Genomic DNA, 23,007 nt, shown 5'->3' on the forward strand with positions numbered 1-23,007 from the left:
ATTCAGCAGATGACGAACCGGCCCGAATAGTAGTAGGCTAAGTCTTTTTTCATATGCTAATGAATCTGAGTGAATAACCCCCTCAGCCACCCCCTCCTTTTTCCCCCAGTTTTGTTTTTCGGGGGGACACACTCTGTGAGCTATAATTAAGAGGATGTGTGTGTGTGTGTGTGTGTGTGTGTGTTTTATTTTTATTTTTTCAAAGCTAACAGAAATAAATAATTCCATAATAAGATCTGTGAAGTGAAGAGGCTTAATGTACTCATTGTGTTCTTGCATGTTTTCCCTCTTGGGTATTTTGTATTAATTAGAAGCAAGCAATTTGATCTCTGTCAAGCAATCAATTTGCATCATGTTCCTTATTCCGTGTGAGATATTAATACGTTCTTTCCAATTCTTTCTTACTGCGTGTTTACATCAGTGTCACACAATGATGGAAATGGATCAGTAAAAATCCTCAAAATCTTGGTTTGGAGACTTGTAATAGATTTTCCGTCATATGAAAAAGTTACCGAATATAAGTGGAAATTGAATACAATTTTGTCTTTTCTCTGTTATAGATAATGAATTACACGATCACTTTCTGAGAGACAAGAACTGTGAACGCATCAGCCGGGGTGAACAGTCTGGATCTGGCATCTTATCCTACAGAGCACTTGGAAAACTACAAATAATGGTAAGTAATCTGTTGCAGGAGGGACGCAGACAGAGCTTCAATTCGAAATACAAAGTAAAACAAGTTTTGTCGGAGATGAAAAGGGTATGAATGATTGTGTAACAGTGGTTAGACGAGAAGCATACTTCTGTAAGTGGTGAGAGAGGCGATGCTCTTTTGACCACAATGATCTCACACTGAGACAGTTTTATACTTATGCAGAACTGTGGGTGGCTGGCAGATAATACACTCTTTAAAAGCTATTGCTGAATCTGCTTTTTGCAAAGTGAAGACGGCCTTAGTTGAAATACTGTCTCGACTGGAAGAAAAATTTTCTTTCAAACCATGCTGACTATTTTTTCATGAAAAAGCCTCTTTCAAGACATATACCGCAGCTTCGACTACAAAAAATAACATTAAATCAAGTTTAAGTGATCAGTTACTCGTTTAACGCCAAGGTAAATGTAACTTATAAATGTCTAAATGAAAAAACAATCAATGAGAACCAGTAGATGACAAGGAGATACATTAAATATTAAAAATAAAAGGGCCACGTGCATTGCTCAATGGTGATGTAAGGTGTTATGTTCAGCAAAGCAAACACTGTTATCAGCCTTAAGCATTTTCCTAGTGGCTGTGTTTCATGTGTTATCCTGTAATAATCTTTTTTTTCCTCTTCAGACATTCTTTATATGGTAAATAAAAACCACAAAATGTATTACAGAAAACAAGCCACAACGAGCCAGTGAAACAACATTCAGATGACCGTGTGTATTGCCGTAACAGAAACATATTGGAATTAATAGAAGTTAACCATTTTAAGCCACAATAACACATTGAAAATAAATACGATATAATGTAATTCTTAAATACGTAGGGACATATGTGTTTGTTCATGCTTAACTATTATTTTTTTTATGTATTTATCTTTTTCACATTGTTATTTATGATCAATTTATTGCCCAGCCTCTCCTTATGGGTTCCCACAGACTGAGACAGTGGAAAATAAACGTGTAATATAAATGTACTTATAGATCTTTGATACAAAGAAAAAAATACTTTGTGAATGTCAAATGTCATAAGCTTCCATCTCTTTTGTATGTGCTTTTTCTGCTTTAAAAAAATACTCAGCATTTTAAGTTCGTCCATAATGTAGGAAAACAGTAGGAACGCCTCAAATGTCTTCCAGGGCCGTCTTTATTGCATTATTACTACTGAATTAACATAATTGCAAACCATGCAAGAGAAATGCCTGTCTGATGCCATTTAGAAGCAGAGCCAGAGTAAAATTTCACTCTTTCTTTTCTGTAATGAATATTATATGTAGCCTATGTTTGAAAAGAAGAGAAATAAAAAGATACAGCCAAGCATACGAGACAGCATTAACCCAGTTCAAACTAATTGTTTTTCATTGGATGCACAGATATTGGACTAGATATAAAATGAGGGATTGAAACCATTTCATATGTTTAATCAATTCATGTAGCAGTTTTATTCTCTGTGTTTTGAAAATTATTCAATTCATGGCGGCTTTGTGTGATTTTAACAGACATCATTCTTAATTAGATAGAATATATAAACCTGCAAAAATGTTACAAGTTCAATGAAATAATAGTTTTTTTCTTTAACATCAACCTAAGAACGGCACATCTAAAATGTCACATGAAGAAAAAAAACCCTGGTGAGTCAGTGGTGATATTTTCATACATTGATAACATCATTTGAACTTTGATTAATGTCCATGTTATAATCTCGGGCTGCATGATGTAAGAGCAACATTTTGCCTTCAGACCAACAAATTCAAACAAAATATTGAAGCATGTCTGTGTGGAAAAGTGTTACAAACTAATGAGGTACATTCATTTTTACAGAATGTAATCTATAGTGTTTGGGAGTTGTTTGTCTCAATAGGCTGTAGTAATCAAAAGTAATGAACCTATTATGAGCAGGACCTCTGAGGGCCCAGCGTGGCATTAAGAGTGTGGCACATAAAAGGTTTATTAAAGGAAATTAAGGTCCATCACTGCCACACCTGCTCCCCTATTATAAATGTATGACAGGTCAGTGCCTTCAATCACAACAGCAAACGAGAGAGAGGAGTCATGTTTCCCATTACCAGGGAAAAGTAACAGCATATCCTATGACTCACAGATTTCACTGGCCTGTGACCACTATATGCCACCATCAGCCTGGAATAATTATGTTTAATAGGTTTTATTTGGGATCCACAAGCAACAGCCACCGAGAGTGGATGGATTTTAGCAAGTATTTTTGTCTAAACACACTATGAGGTGCTGTCTGTACTTAAATGTCATTATTTGGTGTCATTATGTTTTTACACACCTTTGAAACTTTTTTATCCCCCATATTATACTTTATGTGTTTGCATATTACCAGTGTTTTAGAAGCTCTTTGTAATGTTGTTGTGCACAAAGATGGACATTAAGGCTCAATGGCCCTGGGTGACAACCAGCTTACCAGCCACTAATCAGCAATAATCTATAAAGTGTTGAAGCCTTTTCACATTTGCAATAAAGATAACTCAATAAAAAATGTATCTTTTGAATTAATTTAAGCCTGTCTTTCAGTGGCCTCCCTTTATGGTTTACTTACAGATGGATTCTGAAGGTGAGGAGCAAACCTACAAAACATGTAACGGTAGCACAGGTGAGTGCAAATTTTGCTTTTGCAGTTTACTTTTAGCTACACATGCATGTGTGCACACACATATACACATTCCACTTATCACCATGGATTAGGGGTATCAGTTCAACAATCCAACTTTATAACTGTCAATTTTATGTATTATCTTACCGGTCTGAAGAGCACTGCACCGCTATTTCATTATTCAGAGGGGAATAACTTCATTAAATTGAAACACGGGCCAAAACTAGTTAAGGATTGTGTATAGATTGTGTGATTGAAAACCTCTGAATATGTCATTATGCAAGTGTTCAGGGCCTTTGAGGTTTTATCTGCTCACGCTGAGGCTATTACGACACGTGGGGAAATTCATAAAAAAGTGTTTTTACTGGTTGTGCTTCAGGGAAGAAGTGGTAGAACTTGTGAATGAGATTTATGCAGGCCTCGAGGAAAATTGATTTACCCTTTTAGATCATGTTGTTAATGCTGTCAAAGGATGAGCTACTTTCAGTTTCCCAGAGAATGAGCAGACTGAATGAAAAGCTTTTCAGATCGATGAAGAGTCCACTTCTACACCCTTCCGCTGATTATACCGATAAGGTGGTATTGTAAAATCTATGGTAAAAGGCTGATATTGGCCCAGTTCATAACATCCCTAAAACATTATCCACAAAACAAATATTTACAGGGCATTATAAAATTTCATTAGCAATAGCCCAAAAGGAGCAAGTGGCCGTGAACCTTTGATTAGGAATATGTTGGCAAACGCTGTGGTGGAAATGTAAACATGACTTTTTTTCATCTTTAATTTCTTGTTCTTTGTCACACAGGGCTGACAGAATGCATCCCTGAGACCAACAGGTAAGATCTTCAACACATCATTTTGTTGTCACGATGGAAGAGAAGGTTTTACATGCGGTCTATAAAAAGGGCTTTAATTTCTTAACACTTAAAAGAAAGTCTTGATTTCAAATTTCTTTGTTTGGACCTTTAAAATGAGCAGCCCAAGGCGTCCTTTGACCCTGCTTTGCTTTTTGTCCAGCCCATATGGGTCCATGGCGAGGAAGAGGAGTGCTCAGGAAGGGGTGCAGGGTGCCCCTGTCAATAAGAGAAAGTCCCTGCTGATGAAACCCCGCCACTACAGCCCCAGTGAGGCATGTGAAGAGGAGAGTGAGGACCTGGCACCGCCACAGGACAAAGAAGAGCTGAGGAACATTGACACTCCAGCAGGTAAACAGATGTCCTGTTGTTTTGTCTGTTTTGATGAACAATTGACGCTGAATTTTAAAATCCCATCTGTTGCATTCATATTTCCCTCCCTCTGCCATCAGCCAGCAGCCGCCGTCATTGTGCAGTGGAAGTGAAAGACTACACTGCTGGGTCCATATTAGTTGTGTCTCACATCCACAAATTGAAGTTTGACGGCTGATCTGCCATGATATTTTTGGCGTGGTTTTACCCCCTTTTGATGAGGCCAGATTTCAGACCCCTCATCTGTCCTCTTTCAATAGCCAGTCCAAACCCATTGAATCCATACAATGAAAAAACGAACAGAGGCGTGCACCAGTTCACTTTGATTTAAATTAAACTTCCCTCAGTCTTTTATATAGAATACTATTGAAGTTGCCCATTGTGGAAAAACAAATGAGTTTTCCCTTTTTCAAGGCTGTTTTTTTTTCTTTCTCTTTTCTAACAAAATTTCCTTTACCAGAGCAGTTTAAACTGTTTATTTTTTCTTATGGCACCGTCCTTTACGCAAGCAAAAATGTTTTCTTTCTTTCTAATGAACCAAATTTTGTGCGTTTTGGCAACAATGCTTGTGGTGTACATGTGCATTCTCACCCACTATAATCTGCACTGATTTGGTATATTTTTAACGATGTAACTAAGCAACAAACGTAATTGTCCCTTTCAAAAGCTTTTGTTAGGCCCTCTAACACAGTCTAATACATAATTAGGCATAATGTCTACAGCTCATTATAGTACACATGTGTGTAGTTAAATGGACCAGGAGAGTAGCTCACTGAATTGTGTGGATTCATTGGAAATGGAATTTATTTGTTTCCTAGGTTCATATTACATTACAATTATCTAAGTAATTCACTGTGCACCATCCGGTTTTCTTTTTGTTACCATGTATTGTACTTTTTCATTTTATTTTTAATTGACTGCTGTATATTTTTTCTTAATTGAAACTGATATTTAGCGGAGTTGCTTTAAAACAAAAACAAAACCCAGCCAGAAAAAGACAAAAAGAAAAAAAAAAAGTCAGCATGACAATATGTCAAGCAAATACAAACATTAATGAAATTACTCTGAACATATTTTGCAGTTTGTCGGGATTTGTAAAAACAAAAATTGGAAAAGTGGACCAAAGGCAGAAAGAATTCATGCCGTAGGAAGCTGGTCATATCTGCATTTTAACAAAAAAGGAGAAAATAAGCCTCTTGTTTGGTTGAGCCACGCTGCGTTCAACTCCAGCCAACTGCAGCCCTGCTGCAGAGTGCTGGTAATGGCTATTCTGGAGTACAAACTGTTCACCTGTTCCAACACACAAACCACCAGAGGGATCCAAGTTTTTTTCCTCCATCCCTTTCCTTTTTTTTCACTGCACTTCTGTGTGTGTGTGTGTGTGTGTGTGTGTGTGAGTGTGTGTGTGTGTGTGCTCGTCTGACTGTATGCGGCTGTGTCAGGTTTGGGAGTCCATCTGGATGAAAAACAGAAACCCTTGTTTTTGCTTGCCTCATAAATGTAAATACGTGAAACTGGCTATAATTTTTCATTCAACAGGGTTTGCCTTCAGACACCATTTCTTCGAAGTTTTTTCAAAGCAGAAAATATTGACATAACCTAACGTTGCCTGACGTAAAAAGTATATATAAACCGAACATGTCAAACTTCCTTACACTTAACAATGCAAAAGAGCCTCTTTTTAAAAAAATAATTAGTTTTATTTCATGAGCACCACTTAATGTCTGTTATTTTAAAGCCCCTTTGCTAAGGATTAAGTTTGTGCATTGCTCCCATTAATGCTGTGCACTGTATGATCTGATTTTCACAATCCATCTCTATCTTCTCAATCAATTGAATCCTACTTTTGGTTTGGCCTCTAATGTCTGGCTACTTAAGTGGATATAGACCTAAATTCCAGCCTACTGAAAGTAAAAAGCTTCATAGTCCAAAGACCTTTAATAGAGCCTAAGTTTGAACGGTTTTGGAGGATCAAGAGAGATTTTGTTAAATCAATCCAGATGATAGCTTTCCATTGTTAATCACTGACCATGATTTAATATGATTGGTGGTGTTAAGAAAGTGTTTTAGATGCATTTTATGGGATAACCCTAACCCACTGACCAGGCTTCCCAGAGTCTTTTAGCTTTCTGTGCATATGACTGGGATTTATTCTAAAAGATGGCGGGCCTGAGGTCAGTGCAAATTGAATTATTGAGAGTACTTATAAAAATAAGCTAAAGAAAGGGGATAATTTAAAATAGCGGTTAAATTCCAAAGAATATCAGACAGATTTCTATTAACTTGCAGTAATAGTATCATCAATACTGTTTCTTTCACACACCCACAAAGATATGCCTTCAGCATTAACAAAAATATGACCTATAGGAAAAGCTCTTTTGACTGGTTAAAATTCTTTCTTAAATAATCTACAATCTCCATTTATCTGTCTCTGGCTTTTAATATCTTTACGCTGAATCTCTCTTATATAAGATCAACTGTATGCTATAACATCCAGCTCTCCAAGACCCATAAAAATAGAGGCAAACACCCCCCCCCCAACAACATAAAAACAGACGTGCTCATAATTCAAGAGACTGTAGATGATTTTAAAAGAATGTCATCAAATCAAACCGAATTTTTCAGCAATGTTCACTGAATAAGCTGTTCATTTCTTTTGGCGCTGCTTCCACACTTTAACTGCTCTGACAAATATTATTTAAAGAGTCCATTTTTTAATTCTTATTTTTATTTTCTTTCTTAAGTGTTTGACCTAAACCTTTATCTGCCACACACACACATACACACATATCTCGCAGGGATTTAATTTATCTTTTATATCTATGTCTGTGATTTTTCTCCATCTGTGTTTTCAGGAATATTGCTCACTTTATCCTGTTCCTCGTCCCTAGAAACAGCAGTTATGTGTTTTTAAAATCAGTTTGTCAGATGACAACATGCTGCCTCTCAGCTTGCACTTAAAAATACACATAACTGATAGAAAAAAATAAAAATACTGATGTTTTGTGCCCAGTGCACAGCAAATCCTTTCATAATCTAGCTCTAAATCTAAATTGGGTTGTTGCTCCAAATTGAGACAACAACAAAGTGGAAAGCAATTGTGCTCCTCATCTCTAGGTTTTGCATTGAACTTGCAAGAGGGAGATTTATATTTGTATTATATAATTTGGCTGAATTACTTTGAAATCTCCCAACCTTATGAGTGTTGACGGCGACCATTACAACATATTTTCTTATAAATCCTTTAGGTGGTTATAAAAACATGTTTTTCTCAAGATAATATTTCCAGAGAAGTAACGCAAAATCCAAAACCTTAAAGGGATTTGAAGAAGATTACCAAGGACATGCAATTCTTATCATGTATGTGACTGAAGGGCAAAAACAGAGCAAGTTTGGTATGCTCAAAACTTGAGCTGACACAAGAGTAAGTGTTGTCTTTTTGTTTTAGATGGAAACTTTAAAGAAGTCAATGGAGTGGCTAACAAAAACGCCTGCCCTGATGCTGCAGGAAAGTCCAGCAGTTCACTCAGATGGTCTGAAGTTACGTCTAATGGCTCTCATCAGTATGAGCTAGACACATCTGGACCACTGATGGCGGAGGATGATGAGGAGCTTCTTAATAATGAAGACGATGACCAAAGTCAAGACAGGATGAGCGGCACATTATCTCCACAGAGTCCATACGGAGACATGAGAGAAGCTGAGTGGGAGCCTCTGTCTCTGTCTGCCAAGGGGACCAGCTCAAACTGTAGTCCTTCCAGGGCCTCTGAAGACCTAACAGTTAGGAACAGCCATGTGAAAGAAGAGCATTTCCCAGAATTAGATGGCCCAATGAGGAGAGCAAGTATTTTTCAAGCTGAAGCTTTAAGGTACAGGCTGCTCCCCACCGAGGATGACAGCGATGGGGAGGCAGAGGCGGAAAGACCACCTCGGCTTGACAGCTGGGCTCTAGGCCTCCAAGAGAGAGGCCTCGAGATGAGTCGAGGAAGTGTAAACCTGAGCCTATTAGAGCAGACCATCGCTCTGCAGACAGAGCAGAGACAGGTCCTGCACAACGCCTACAGAGAGATGGACCGGTTCCTCATGGAGCAGATGACCACGGAGAGGAGGCACCATAGGATTATGGACATAGACAACAGATTTAACTACAGTGGAGGGAAAGGTATTAATCTAAAGGAAATTACACGCAATATGTTGTTCTAAAGAAAAACACATATACATTCTTCCAGTGTAAATCAAATAGAACACTTGTGATTTGGAAGATTGGGTGCTCAAAAAAGATGGAAAGGAATAAAAGAAGCATATGCGGGGGGGGGGGGGGGGGGGGGGGGGGGTCAAAGGGTGGAAATCCTCTTAAGGACTAAAAACATTTTGGCAACAAGTAAAGTAATAAATAAACAGACTAAAATAAAGAAGAACATTTTTTTTGATGGAATTGGTGCTACTCAGAATATTGGATTTTGCTAGGAATGAACTGAATGTTTAACCATGACCATAAGTCTTAAATCCTCCTAATGTACCTCTCATGTTTCCCTCTGATTCTTCAAATGACTGCAGCTAAATATGTAATCCTGGATGTAATCTTTCGATGGATGGGCATTAAGAAGTGAATGCTCTCTGTTAAACTGTAGCCTTAACTAAAATGACAGATTAATAGATGCGTGTTGTGAAAAATGTATCTGGTTTTGACTCATACTTCAATCCGTTGGCCTGTGTGTGGCATACATTCAGGACAGTACAAAAGCATTATGTGTAGCTTACACTTAATAATTTCCACATTTAAGACAAAGAAACAACATTTCTGTCTTATGATTTATAGTGAAATCTTCTGTTACTGTGTCGACAGATTCTCCACGGACTGATAAAAAGGATATAAAGTGTCCAACTCCTGGCTGTGATGGCACTGGTCATGTTACAGGCCTGTACCCACATCACAGGAGTTTGTCTGGGTGTCCTCACAAGGTCCGAGTTCCCCCTGAGAGTAAGTCCCAGAAACAGCTCTGTGTATACACACAGCACGGTGGATGATTTATAGTCACAAAAACTGCCAGTTTCACTATTTACAATCAACCATAGTAATTGAAATCCTCTTAGCATAAGCGCAAAGACAAAAAAGACCTGCTTATACATTTAGTTCAATTCAAAGATGTGTAAGAAACTTTTAAAATAAACTTAAAGGATTTTTCTTTTCTTTCTTTTTCTCATAATGTCTTGTTATGTTTGAATATTGAATTCTTTTTTTTTTTCCCTACACTGGCGATTGTTAAGTCATTTCAATATAATTCAACAAACATTCAACATTAAACAGTAATGTTACAAAAGGAACAGAAAAAGTAATTAACTTTTTCAAAAAAGCACATGCTCTTAGACTGGAGGCAGTATTTGCAAATCAAAGGGCTTGCAAACGCAGTATTCAGAAATAAATAGACAACTCCACCAAACTAATTGGAGGATATGTACAGAAAAGAAGTTTCTAAGGATGCAGAGCGAACCTTTAACAACGCATTTGTTTTGAAGAAAATAATCAGCTGTCTTCTTTCGCTCCTCTTTGCACTAAGCTATTTACATTTCAGCCACATTGCGGCATTCCTCACAATGAGAAAGCTGTTTACTTTTTTCACCTGTCTCTGTAGGATCTTTACCCTATAAGCTCTAATGTTCCAGGTATCTAAATCATCACATAATACATGAAAATGTATATTTTGTTTCCAAAACTCTCAGTATATATATTTACTAACTTGATTGCGTCTCGCCTGTTGAATTGCTTTGAAAATGCTCTTTCATTCCTGATCTAAGCTCATGTCTTCTGTCTGGTCTGTTCTCTCCCATCCCCTTAGTTCTGGCCATGCACGAGAACGTACTCAAGTGCCCTACACCCGGATGCACAGGAAGGGGCCATGTCAACAGCAATCGTAGCACCCACCGGAGGTAGAGCTACACAAATAAGCCATTAGAAGACCTGTACCCCGTTTAGAGATGAGTTACTGTATTAGACTAATGTGTTTGATTTCCTCCCCACCCAGTCTCTCAGGCTGCCCCATTGCCGCTGCAGTGAAAGTCTCCAAACCTCAGGATGAGAACCTGAAGTGCAGACAAACACCTGACCGCTCACCGAGGTATAATGCCTGGCAACGTTTGGGATTTTTGCTGCTCTCAATGTGGTTACATGTAGACAAAATAATTACAGTCCAGCTCTCTAGTGGACTAAAGTTCCACACTCGCTGTTGAGGTTATGCAAAAAAGTGATAAAGACTGTTATTATTGAGGAGTGTGTGGAATATTTTCATTCACTGATCCCAGCTGAACACACAGTCTAATTCAACGTTTCAGTGCAGACATAAGCAATGGTTTTCTGTGAGTTCCTCTCTATTAGAGATGATAAAAGAGCAGAACTCTTTGTTCCCTGTGGATATATCATGGGCAGGAGGCCCACTCCTACTATATTAATTAGTCTGGCAACCTGGCTGTGGATCTACAACACACATCAGATTCCAGACTCTATGCGTACAAAAGCACTGGCATGCCGCAATGTTTAAGCTAAATACCCACAATTTATTGCTTTTTATATTTACTTTTTCAGCACCTTTCTCAAACGTTCTTACACAATTGTTTTATGAATACACATATTAAAATATTTTTATGTATTTGCTTGCTTTTAGGCCCATGGGCTTGATAAAGAAGTTTGAAATGAACCAGCTGAACTACAGGCTCTCTCATCCAGTAGCAGCCTTACAAACTAGCTTCACAAAAGATATGGTCAAGTACAGCAGAATCCGCTTTGATTATGCCAGCTTTGATGCACAGGTCTTCGGCAAACAGCCACTGCTGGGGACCAACCATGACCAGGAAATGTCTCATTACCCTGACTGTAAGTTTCTATTCTTGTTCTGACATGTCATGCAAAGACATGTAGTTCATATATATATATACGTATACAATATATATATTAGAGATGTATACTGTATGTACTTTAACTATATATTTCTAAGAACTGCTTTCAGTTTTTTGTGTCAAACAAATTATGCTTAAACCCTTAAATCTTAAAAAAAAAAACACCTGGAATCCCAGTAACTAAATTGTCTGGTAACTAATTGTTGGTCTTTTAGCACCTCAGTGGTATCCTGGCTTCCTTGGCGCCCCGGGTGGCCACCTGCCCACCTCCGGTCAGCACACTCCACAGAGACAATTCAAAAAAGAAGACGGTCTCCAGGCCGCGGCAGCCACAGCCGCCATTCTTAACCTTTCAACTCGCTACCGGAAGAACATGGAGGCTGTCACTGGCCGGCCCTTGGAAACCTCTACAAAGGTGATCAAATAAGACCACTTGGAAAGGTATTTAATGTGGTCGTTTTAAAGAAACTCTGATTTGTGTATAAAAAAGGGAAGACATCAAAAGACGGGATATCGCAAAACAGAGCTCGGCACTGGGCTGGCAGTTAAACAAGGAGGTCCTCACTCCATGCAGCTTTAATGCACACAAATAAAAATTTGTGGAATCCCAACAAAAGAACAAAATGATATCAGTCTGCTTTCCTCATTACCACTACTCATCTTTTTTTCTTTTTTTTTTGTAAAACATGTGGCATCGCGTTTTGTTTCGACATCAGCTGGCATGTAAAAACATTGAAGTCTTGTCTGGAAACTCATCTTGCCCACTGCAGATGGCAGAGGATATTTTGCTTAGTGATATGATCCAACATAGGCTGTGTGTCTACACAAGATCATCCTTAAAAGCATTCTAATGGATTAAGCCAATCAGCTAAAGGAGTTAACATAATCGAAAGTTTAATTCACACAAAATCCAAACTCTTTATGGAAATGTGCGCTGATCCAAATTCTCTGTTGTTATGTCCAACATGGCATTGTATTCAACTTTTTTTTTCCCCGACTCACTTCATGATTAATATTGATCACATTCTGTGGGTTACATACGTGCACACTGTACGGTAGATGATTCAAGGTTTCCACACCTACACAGCACAGATCCTTGTCTCCCAGCTTGTTGAGTCGAGAATGTGGCCCTGTACCAGGTACCAGCCCACTGAATGAATAAAACAGTGTTAGCAAGTTAATCATCTGTTCTCTTTTACAGCTTAGTTGTCTTGGAAAGACGTACAAATTGAAGAACAGCTTTCTTGTGTGAAAAAAAGGGGCCATATTTAGAGTGCTATATGTGGTCGGAAGCTTTAACTTACATGCATATAAAGTATATTACCTACTGAGATATTACAGTCAGACGTAACCAAAAAGCTGTCTTTTACAACAGTGAAACAAGCCAAATTATCCAGGGCAGGACTTAAATTGCAATACTGATAAATAACTGATGATTAATACATGAAAAAACTTTATACAGATTTTTTTTTCTTTTATTTCTGTTTTAGCTGACATTATTTAACAATAACTTGAAATAAAAGACTTCAGCATCCTTCAATTTTGCACTATGTCATTTTCATTAGGTATACATCATCACTGTCAAATAGCCAGATAATTAAACTGGACAGCCACATCCAGTGTTCAGGAAAATCATCTCTTTGATTAATTGAAAGACCTCCCTTTGTTAAAAAAAAAATTAATGATGTATAGGGTTTAATGAAACATATGGATTGAGTAATTGGTTTCATTTATGGGAAAGGATTTCAGCATCTAATGAGGTACAACTTTTAATTCCCTAAAACAGTCATAAGTCATCATGCTACTGCGTTTCAGCACAAAAACGACTAGCACATCTGTCAGCAGGGAGACTTATGCCACATTAAGCTTTTTAATTTTTTGTTATAATAATGGTGACCTAAAACCAGCAACCCCCCCTCTCTCTCTCCACCCCCAGCTGCCATCTTGGTTGTGTGTCCTAGAAAACAGATGACACAGCTGTCACAGAAAAACTACACACCAGTGATATGTTTTTCTGTGCGTGTGTGTTCAGCAGAATTAACGTTGGCTTAGTTCGGTACTTTGTCTGACACGAGATAACCACTGTATAGATTATTTAAATACATTGTTTGTTTCCTCTGCGTTTCAAGTCATTTTTCATGTTTACAGAGAAGTGTGCTTGGGTTCAAGTTTACCATATCACCGCTGTCGTGTAAATCAGGAATCGTACCGTCTTATTTACATTCCTGTGAGTGTAATTAGAAAATAACTTCAGCTTTTATCCTTGCTTCAACACTTCGACACTCGTCGCTGCAACACTTTCCGCCTTCTTTAGCTTGTTTCACGTCTGAGCTGTTAAACGATTACCATTTAAACTTTTTTTGTCTGTAGGACCTGCTCATAGAGGTGGACGAAAATGGCACTCTGGACTTGAGCATGAAGAAGAGCAAGGAGAACGGAAAAGCCCAGACCAAGCCACCTCCCGACGACCTGCTGTCTCCTCCCGAGTCCAATGCGGCCAAGGGCGGGAGCATGCTCATCAGCCCCGCCTTCTACCAGCCGCTCTGTGAGAGGGACAGCTGGGAGAACGCCATCCCTGTCAACTTCAGCAAAGCACATATTTTACAGGACAAAGAGGTAAATAAATCAAACACAGCTACCAGGAATAAAAAAAAAAATGCAAGTGGTGAAGGATGAGACTGTTTTGGGCCAAATGATGCACAACTTTAAAACATGCAACTTTTCAGCTCTACAAACTGAAAGCAAACATTTAGAGTCACCACAGAGTAGGATTATAGTTTTAGAGTTAACATTAGTGGGCCTTTTTATTCCATTGTCTATAAATCCAAAACATTTCTGCAACCTTCCTCTGAAATCTACATATTCAACTAATTTAAAACAGTTGCTCTTGTTTAATGTATGCATTGATTATCTAGTGTTTAGCAAGAGAGAAATTTGGATTTCCTTAAATTCAAATATTACTCACCTTGTCTTGATAAGACATTTTACTTGTATTTGAGTTATTTTTAAGTAAGTACAAGAGATGGAACTTTCTACAGGCTTGTATCTGGACTGAAGTATACCAATTGAAACGTGTGTTTATGATCTTATTCAAAAACACTATTATGTGCTATAGTGGGAGTCAAATAGCCTGACTTGTGTATTAGAGATTAAATCTGTTTTTTCTTCACTGTGAGTCAAATTTATTTGTTTTTCAAGCACAAACATGCTTATGTCAGCAAGAAATGGCGTTAAAAGTAACCTGTATTTTTGCCGTAGTGTAATTATTACCGAATTACATACATCTTTCAAGGAAAGTGGAGAAAATGGCATTTTCAGTAGTTCAGAATATCATCTCAGAATCTTTTTCTTCACTCACAGGAATCAAGAAAAAGATAGATAAAAACAGGATATTTATTTGTCGTTGGTCATAAGGATATCAGTTTGTTTGAAAACAATTCCATTGCATTTACAATAAATGCAGTTAGAGTTGTCTAAAAAAACTTGACATAGCTTAAAAACTGCATAAAGTATCAAATCTCCCATCAGGCTGCTGAAATAGTAACAAAGAAAAATGATTGGTTATCAGTGTTAGCTGCCGCACTGTTAGTTAGAACATGCTGTATTCTTCCCACTGATCAACACAGTGCTCACAAGAACGTTTACTGTGATATTTTCAGCTCCAGTCTGATGTGTTGATCTATAAAATGTATTAAACATACTCACAGTGAGGACGAATGCTAATCTGTTCTCCACAGTGTTGCCCAGGGGGTTTCACAGTCTTAAACTTAAACTGGGCCCTAAAGGTTTCTCTTGTTTTAAAGGTGACCCTCGTCTATTAGAAATGGGAGTTATAACACTGACCTGATTTCAAATCTTAGACAACATCTGGTGACTGCACGATCTTGACTGTTTTGAAAAAAAAAAAAAATCCTTACCTCAGCTGTACATCATAAACACTTTGTGGATTAAGTGTGACTTTAAATGGATGTATGGTTTACATCAGTAGAAGTATTCATACACTTAATCTCTTTGCCTTGCACTCTATCCCAAGCTTTAAGAGTATTACATGGAGATTTCAATAATTATTCACTTTTAGGTCATTGAAGAGTGAGTTTTGACATTTAGGACACTTAAGGCCATGTTGTTATTTGTTTCCTTTCTCAGCAGGAGGATTATGATCAGATCTCCTTGGAGGACCAACCCTATCAAGGAGACGGCAGTATTTTAAGCTCCAAAGCCAAACTGCTACTACGAGATTCAAAGAAAGAGCTTCTGAGGTATGTGGGGCCAGGCAGCAACATCTTGCAGCATCTTTATTCGGTCAAATATGTGTAATCTGATCTTCCCTTTTAGTTGGCAGATGGTCAGTATTAATAATAAAAAATGTAACTCCAGAGCATGGAGCAGATTGATTTAAGTGGGTCAAAGCACATAAATGAAACTCCCTGTGTCACATGTGATTGTAACTGGTATGTCTGCAGGTTCATATGGAGAAGAATTGTTTCTATTTGAAAGTGAGTTTTCTCCCCGTATGTCCTGTACAAGCTTAACACAACTCTTGACTCTTGTAGTTAGAGTGCATGCTCTGCTGGGTCTCCTCACAAGAGAAAGTAGGATCCTTTAGTTTCCGCAGCACAGCACCCCCTCAGATCTCCTCAGTGCCGCTCAAAGATGTTATTAAAGTGATTGTAATCAAAAATTTCTACTAAACTTCCGGCTGTACTAACTCTTGTTTTTCTTTAATGCCCATGAAAAGGTTCTCGGTGTAAAAGAAAGCTTCAGTTCAAGCTTGGCAAAGTCTGTGGGAAGTGGAGTAATCTGCATATTAAATGCTTTGTGTTCCCATGCAGCTGTCCGACCCCAGGCTGTGACGGCAGCGGCCATGTGACAGGGAATTATGCTTCACATCGGAGGTACTGTAATTAATTACACTCTGATAAGCACCAGTTATAAGATATACAGACAAGGGAAACAGTGCTTATTATTCAATTAGGTTCACTGTTACATCTGAAAACTTGTCATACACTGCAGCTTGTAGACTTCTTACATCGCATGACACCCTTTTTTAAAATGTTGTGTCAAGAAAAGGCTTTCTTGAGAGAAGGAAGCAAAGTTATGTTCTCAAAAAATATATAATTATGTATTGAGACATTGTATTAAGATTATTTAATTCAACAGTGATCAAAGAGTGAATAAAAATGACTCTTAGCTCTTTATCCTCTCCAGTGTGTCTGGATGTCCCCTGGCTGACAAAACACTCAAATCACTGATGGCAGCGAACTCTCAGGAACTAAAGTATGTTTTCTGAAAACTGTTATTGTTGCTAAAAAAACATTTCTTAACGTTCAACTAGGCAGCTTCTTATTGCTTCAGCGCGTGTTCCTCTCCTTTTCCTCTCCTCCCCGTTCCTCCGATTCCTACCTACTGCACATTGTGCAAGCTTTATATGTACTCAACATGGAGTTGTTTTTGCTATTTGTACTACTTTTCTGCATATTAGCATGGATCTGCTGCCCAGCTCGCAGTCTTTTGCTGTAAAAAGCACCTGGTGCCTGTGTCTCTCAACCTGCAGGTGCCCAACACCTGGTTGCGATGGATCTGGACATGTGACTGGAAACTATGCTTCGCACAGAAGGTAGGAGAGAAGAATCATCACAACTGAGCATGAAATATACTTGTCAGATGCATGACATTTAAACAGATGGTGAAAGTCTCACTTTATTCTGAAAACATGCTGCGCTCTTTGATTTCTTCTTTTAATGGATTCTCATGGAATCTATCTATCTATCTATCTATCTATCTATCTATCTATCTATATAGATATATATATAGATATATATATATCTATATATATTTGTTTAAATATATACTGCTGGAACTCCATATAGCTCATCCCAGCTCATGTTCTATTTTTGCTCTTAATATACCTCGTCAATAGAGTTTCCTTCATGGCATATCCCTCTCCAATCATTTTCAGCTTGTCAGGGTGTCCACGTGCCAGAAAAGGAGGTTTGAAGCTCACACCAAACAAGGATGACAAAGAAGAGCTGGAGCTTAAGTAAGAGATTTTTTTTGTCCTCATTCGGCTGTCATGTTTTTTAGGTTAAAAATAAGATAAACTAGTGAAACTGTGTCCTTCTTTTGTGCAATATACCTGCAGGCCATTAAGTTAAACAAAGAAAATAATTCTTCTCCTGTCCTAACATTAGTGAATTATTTTCTAAAGGATTAGCAGCATGTTTTTGTTGGATTTTTCTGGGGTTTTGTGTTGGTCCTATTTTGTGAATGGAATATCTGGCTTATAACTCTTCACTAAGTGCTTTCTTTATAATTATAGTACATCAAGAAAATGTTGAATTGCAGATGGCATTATACTCATTTTCATTAATCACTTTTGTCTGTGAAAGTGTTATTGGAAAAAAAAGATAATGTAATTGATTTGCAGTTTAAATCCAAAGTCAGATATATGAGCCTTTGTTTACTTATACATCTGGACCCAGATTTTTTTCTTTTTAATTACTAATGCAAGGCCATGAGCTTAGGAATTAGACTGGAGTAGATCTCATGCACATTAAGAGAGAAAGGGAGAGAAAGGGGGAGGGTAGCAAATGTCCCTAGATTATTGTAAATGGTGGGCCATATGGCATGCCTCCATTGTCTCGGGGCCTTGCATCAAGCTACCTACCTGTGGTAGATGTAAGTAATGGGACTGGTGTTGTTTTGTCCTCTAAGTGCTGCCGTGCAGTCGAGAAACAAAATGCTGAAACAGGCTTTTTGTGGCAGCACTCTATAGCATGTGTACCATTTGTATCATCTCAGGTGACCTTTCACCTTTGTCAATAAGGGAACGGGTTAGCCACCTCCAAATTACATTCTTTCGCATGAGGGGAAACATGACAATTATCTGTAATTCATGTCACTCCATTACTGACCTGCAGGAAACAGGCCTGAAAATCCAACTGACAAACTCTTAATGATATTCTGCACGAGTTGTGCTCGTGTTTTCAGGCAAAAATATTACTCACCTCAAAATGTATGTGCTGAAAGGAACAGAGCGCTCATTCCAACTCAAGTTTTGGTGGATTAGTAACTTATAGTTAATGCGATTTTTTTTGAGTCCATCTCTAGTTTTGTCGACTTTATTTTTAATCGGCATTTGGATGGATTAATCAACTTAATGGTGAACAAATCTTCCGGTCTAGTTACTGAAAGAGATTGTTTTTGATGATTTTTTTTTTTCTTTTTCAGTTTTTTTGTAGTTTAACAACAAAGTAGTTGATATTTTTGTGCAATTGAGGGATTTTGTGTAGCCGCAGCACATCAATGTTGCTAAATGCAAGCTAGCTCAAATTTCTGTGGTGTGTACAGATTTTCAATGTCTGCAACCCTCGTCCGTGACAGGTGTCCAGTAATCGGATGTGACGGGCAGGGCCATATATCGGGAAAATACACATCCCACCGCAGTGCAGGCAATTGTCCACTTTCTGCCAAAAGACAGAGGGAGTCCTCCATCAATGGGCTGCCCTTTGCCTGGAAGGCCAATAAACAAGAACTGCCTCATTGTCCCTTGCCAGGCTGCAATGGCCTTGGACACGCCAATAATGTGTTTGCCACTCACAGAAGGTGAGGTCGCCTGTCCTCCATTTTATCTCTAAACAAAACGGCTGGTCAACATGTTGCATTCCTACTGTACATTATCACCTTGACCTCCATTCACAATCTCTCTGTTTAGAGTAAGCTTTTTTTTGGTTTGGTGATATATTTCCAACTAAAATTGTCTTTTGTGGCCTGCTCGACTAGTTTGTCAGGTTGCCCACTGAATGCACAGAGTATCAAAAAGAAGCACTCGGAGGAAGAGATGATGACTATCAAACTGAAAGCCAGCAGTGGTAAGCTACACTGACACAGTGCTGCATCAAGACATGTCATGCTTTTGGAGTAGTTGAATGTTTAAAAACATAGAGATATGATGGAACATGACAAATAAGTTTATATCCTATAACACAGGTGTTGAAAACAAAGAAGATATTCAACATTTGGATCATGAAATCAAGGAACTGAATGATTCCAACATGAAAATCGAAGCAGACATGATGCAACTCCAAACCCAGGTAAGTATTTATTCTTACGAGCGTGTCGCAAAAACAAAAGTTTGAAGTCGTAGCCGACTTAATTTGATGAGTTTCCTCTTAATTTGTATCCGAAAGCAGATCTCATCAATGGAATGTAACCTGAAGACAATTGAGGAGGAAAACAAGATGATCGAACAGCACAATGACAGCCTTCTGAAGGAGCTGGCTCGCCTCAGCCAAGCTCTCATCAACAGTCTAACAGACATTCAGCTGCCTCAAATGGTACAGTAAGCCTTGAACACAGACTGCACCACAACTCTTTATGTCAAACCTGTCCTGAAAGAAATCTCATTTTCTTCAAATCGTCATTTCTGCTGTGCTGTTTTCACTAATGGTCAAACATGTTTTTGTTGCAGGGACCCATCAGTGAGCATAATTTTGAAGCCTATGTGAACACATTAACTGATATGTACAACAACTCGGAGCATGAATACTCTCCGGAGTGCAAGGCCCTCTTGGATAATATCAAACAGGCTATTAAGGGCATCCATGTTTAAGCTGTAGAGCTACCAAGAGGTTTATTTGACTTGGGATAATGGCACTAGATAGCTCTATTTTACTGAAGAGTGCTGGCTCGGCTGCATGTGTAAGACAAGGCTTTTGGAAATGTGTTTGGCATTTCCCAGTAAACACACTGCACTGAGAAAATTACCAGCCAGATTTGTAATGCTTTTACTGTTTCTGCATTCACTTGATATGTTCATCCTGGTGAGATTTTTTACCCCTCTCTTGCACTTAATTATTTTGTATGGTTTGCTTGATTTTAATCTGTATGTGTTCATGTCATTCTTATATTATCGCTATTTATTATTATATTTGTTCATCAGTGTATTTATTTCCTTGATTTTTTATTTATTTCTTGAATTGTAAATGCTTAATATTTGAGAAATCTGTTTGACTTTCTGCACATTGTAAATTATATAGAAACACATTCCAGTTTCATGGCATACTTTCGCCACCTAGTGTTGAAAAACCTATACTATTATTACTGTTATTACTAGATCATAAGTTGAATTTCCCTTCAAAGCAAAACTTACCAAAACTACTAAGCATTGATATTTTCAAGCATTGCTTTTGCTTTCTTTATTGGAAACTGAATGTATGGTAGGACAAAGTGAGATAAAAATAAAATGCAATGCAACAGTACTGTACCTTTTTCTATTCAACCAATAACAGCTGAATGCAACCGGGAGGTGACACTGAGCAAGGATGCAACATCATTCAGTGAACTGAATGTCAGATTTTGCTTTGCAAAGTGTGCCCCAAGAAGAGTGCAACGAAAAATTACAAATTCACTTTGTCAAGATGTCTTTCTTTTTAAAAAAAATATAGATATTAAACTGCCTTCTGTGCACACACGTTGGAGTGTGCACATAGTATGTGCCTAAATGTATATGAATCCATAAAAATATACAAGTAATATGTTTTGTGGTAGGACAGTATTATGTGGATGGTGTCTGATTTATTATACAGTACAATTATTTTCATAGGAGGACCCGTTCCTGATGACTGTTTGAATACCGTTGTTTCAGTAGCTGTAATCTCAGAGCCAAGTTTTGAAAATATCATGACCGAGATTGAAAGTCTGATGTTTGTTTTCATTTTCGCTCGCATAACGAAAGGACAAAAAAATGATTCTGCTCCTGTTTTACCTAAAACTGCTGGCAGGCCTTAACATTTCAACCAGTTTTAAAGTTTGAATCATCTTGAGGCGAATTTTAACAGTAGCTGTTTCAAAATGGAACCACAAAAACATGCAGTTGAGTTTTAATCACTAATTTCAAGAGGCGTTATTCAAAAATCTAAAACATATAGTTGATTGTTAATGAATTGTTTGTTTGCATTAATTGCACTTTCACACTGAAATATTTTTGTGATCTCTGTCCTTGACTTCAACGAAAACAACAAGAAAAAGGGTGGTCACGTCACCGTTCCATACCTTTGAATCCCTCAGCCTTACACTAGGTTAATCCACTGGTTAAAGTGAATTTATTTAAGCAATACATTTTTTTTCATTTCTGCAAAACGAAGTCAAAGACATGTAGCCTGGGAGGTTTTGATGAAAACAGGGAAACAGCAAAAGAGCCAAATCACAGAAAAATGGGACCCTATTTTATCCAAATATTCAGTATCTTAAAAAGAATTCTAATCTTTTAAAAAACTGAATCACGCTCTTTAAACCTAACAATCATTTATTCATTTCCTTTATTTAACTCCTATACCACACATTGTTTGCTCAGGAAGTTTTGTGAATAATATTTATTTTTTTCCTTGTTAGTATTTGATGTTTTGTAATGTGAAATGCTTTTTTGTGGAACGATATTAGTATGATATGAAATTGTACTGTATTTTTCTTTTCTTTTACATTAAAATGTAATGCTTTTTTTCAGTTGAGGTAGTTTGTAAATTGAAACTTCCGATTACTTTTACTATTTCATAATAAGCAGATATGCGCTGTGTTGTACAGTTTGTGTATGGTAGAAATAAACTTTTCAAATGGTCGTGTGGTTTCTCAAACCTTTGGAGTCCAGCTCCAAGCGTCGTTGTATTCCCAAAGTCAGATGGCATCAGCTTTCGTGGGGCATCAGCACCATCTAGCGGTGAATCTTACACATTACATCCAGAACAGCAGGGAGTGGGTAAACAGAGTCATGATGCTGATTGTTTTTGGTGTGTGATTGTAGTTTAAATCCCAAATTAAGCAAAATAATACATAAGGAGTTTGGGATGCTCACCAGCATCACAGGCTAGAGTCCAAAGTTTCATTCCCACTAATGAAAGGAAATAAAAGCTTAAAGTTGACCTAAAATAAATCTAAATATATTAAACACTTATCTTGAGAATTTATTGCTGCAGCCACTGATAATCTTTTATGTCAATCAGTTCAATGTGTCAGCCACTCCCTTTTATTAATAATTTAACTATCAAATCCATCAAATGCCAGGAGTGGTGAAAAATAGATCATTTTCTAAAGGCCTTTGTGATATCCCATTGTTTCTTTTGTCTGGCCAGCAAGAGGATGAAAGGACAGCAGCATGTCTTCATACTGTCTAACTGATGTTCAGTTTTTTTTTTCTTCTAACTATTCATTTTTCTTTAGCAACAATTTCTTGAAAAATACCCAATAAACATTGTGTCAACTATTAGAGGAAAATCTAACTTTGGTCATACTGCACAGTGAGGAATAGGAGGGCACAGCAGCCGATATACTGTGCGGAAAATGGAAAACAAACCTTTTAGCAAAATGCATCTATAGTTAGGGGAGTAGAAGATGAATTGATCGAGAAAAAAAAAGGCATAAAGCAAAATAAAACACCTTTTTCTTAACATTTGTAGCACTATTAGTGTATACTTATTTTTGCTTCATACAATTAAAGCATCATAAAAAGAAAATTAAAAAAACTAAAATACAATTTTATGGAAGCATTAGCACACCAAGAGACATGAGATCCA

At 37.7% G+C, this 23,007-nt stretch overlaps 1 protein-coding gene across 4 annotated transcripts in view; it reads left to right on the plus strand.

Annotated features, from left to right (window-relative positions):
• st18 (ST18 C2H2C-type zinc finger transcription factor) overlaps positions 1-22,055 on the plus strand; it is a 39,160-nt gene extending 17,105 nt beyond the window's left edge. For 3 of the 4 annotated variants that reach the window (XM_075483227.1, XM_075483226.1, XM_075483224.1), the window contains exons 2-22: positions 561-676; positions 3,271-3,322; positions 4,129-4,159; positions 4,341-4,528; positions 7,998-8,711; positions 9,396-9,530; positions 10,387-10,477; positions 10,573-10,665; positions 11,209-11,417; positions 11,656-11,855; positions 13,811-14,056; positions 15,587-15,699; positions 16,273-16,335; positions 16,649-16,717; positions 16,995-17,057; positions 17,400-17,480; positions 18,824-19,045; positions 19,223-19,311; positions 19,430-19,533; positions 19,630-19,776; positions 19,911-22,055. In XM_075483227.1, the coding sequence (XP_075339342.1) occupies positions 674-676; positions 3,271-3,322; positions 4,129-4,159; positions 4,341-4,528; positions 7,998-8,711; positions 9,396-9,530; positions 10,387-10,477; positions 10,573-10,665; positions 11,209-11,417; positions 11,656-11,855; positions 13,811-14,056; positions 15,587-15,699; positions 16,273-16,335; positions 16,649-16,717; positions 16,995-17,057; positions 17,400-17,480; positions 18,824-19,045; positions 19,223-19,311; positions 19,430-19,533; positions 19,630-19,776; positions 19,911-20,051 (3,054 nt within the window). In that variant the 5' untranslated portion in view covers positions 561-673 and the 3' untranslated portion in view covers positions 20,052-22,055. The remainder of the gene's footprint in view (positions 1-560; positions 677-3,270; positions 3,323-4,128; positions 4,160-4,340; positions 4,529-7,997; positions 8,712-9,395; positions 9,531-10,386; positions 10,478-10,572; positions 10,666-11,208; positions 11,418-11,655; positions 11,856-13,810; positions 14,057-15,586; positions 15,700-16,272; positions 16,336-16,648; positions 16,718-16,994; positions 17,058-17,399; positions 17,481-18,823; positions 19,046-19,222; positions 19,312-19,429; positions 19,534-19,629; positions 19,777-19,910) is intronic. The other variant, XM_075483225.1, reaches the window with a different exon arrangement.
• Positions 22,056-23,007: the final 952 nt, after the last annotated feature.

Source organism: Odontesthes bonariensis, chromosome 14, assembly GCF_027942865.1.
Source record: "Odontesthes bonariensis isolate fOdoBon6 chromosome 14, fOdoBon6.hap1, whole genome shotgun sequence".
In the NCBI taxonomy this organism is placed as follows: Eukaryota; Metazoa; Chordata; class Actinopteri; order Atheriniformes; family Atherinopsidae; genus Odontesthes; species Odontesthes bonariensis.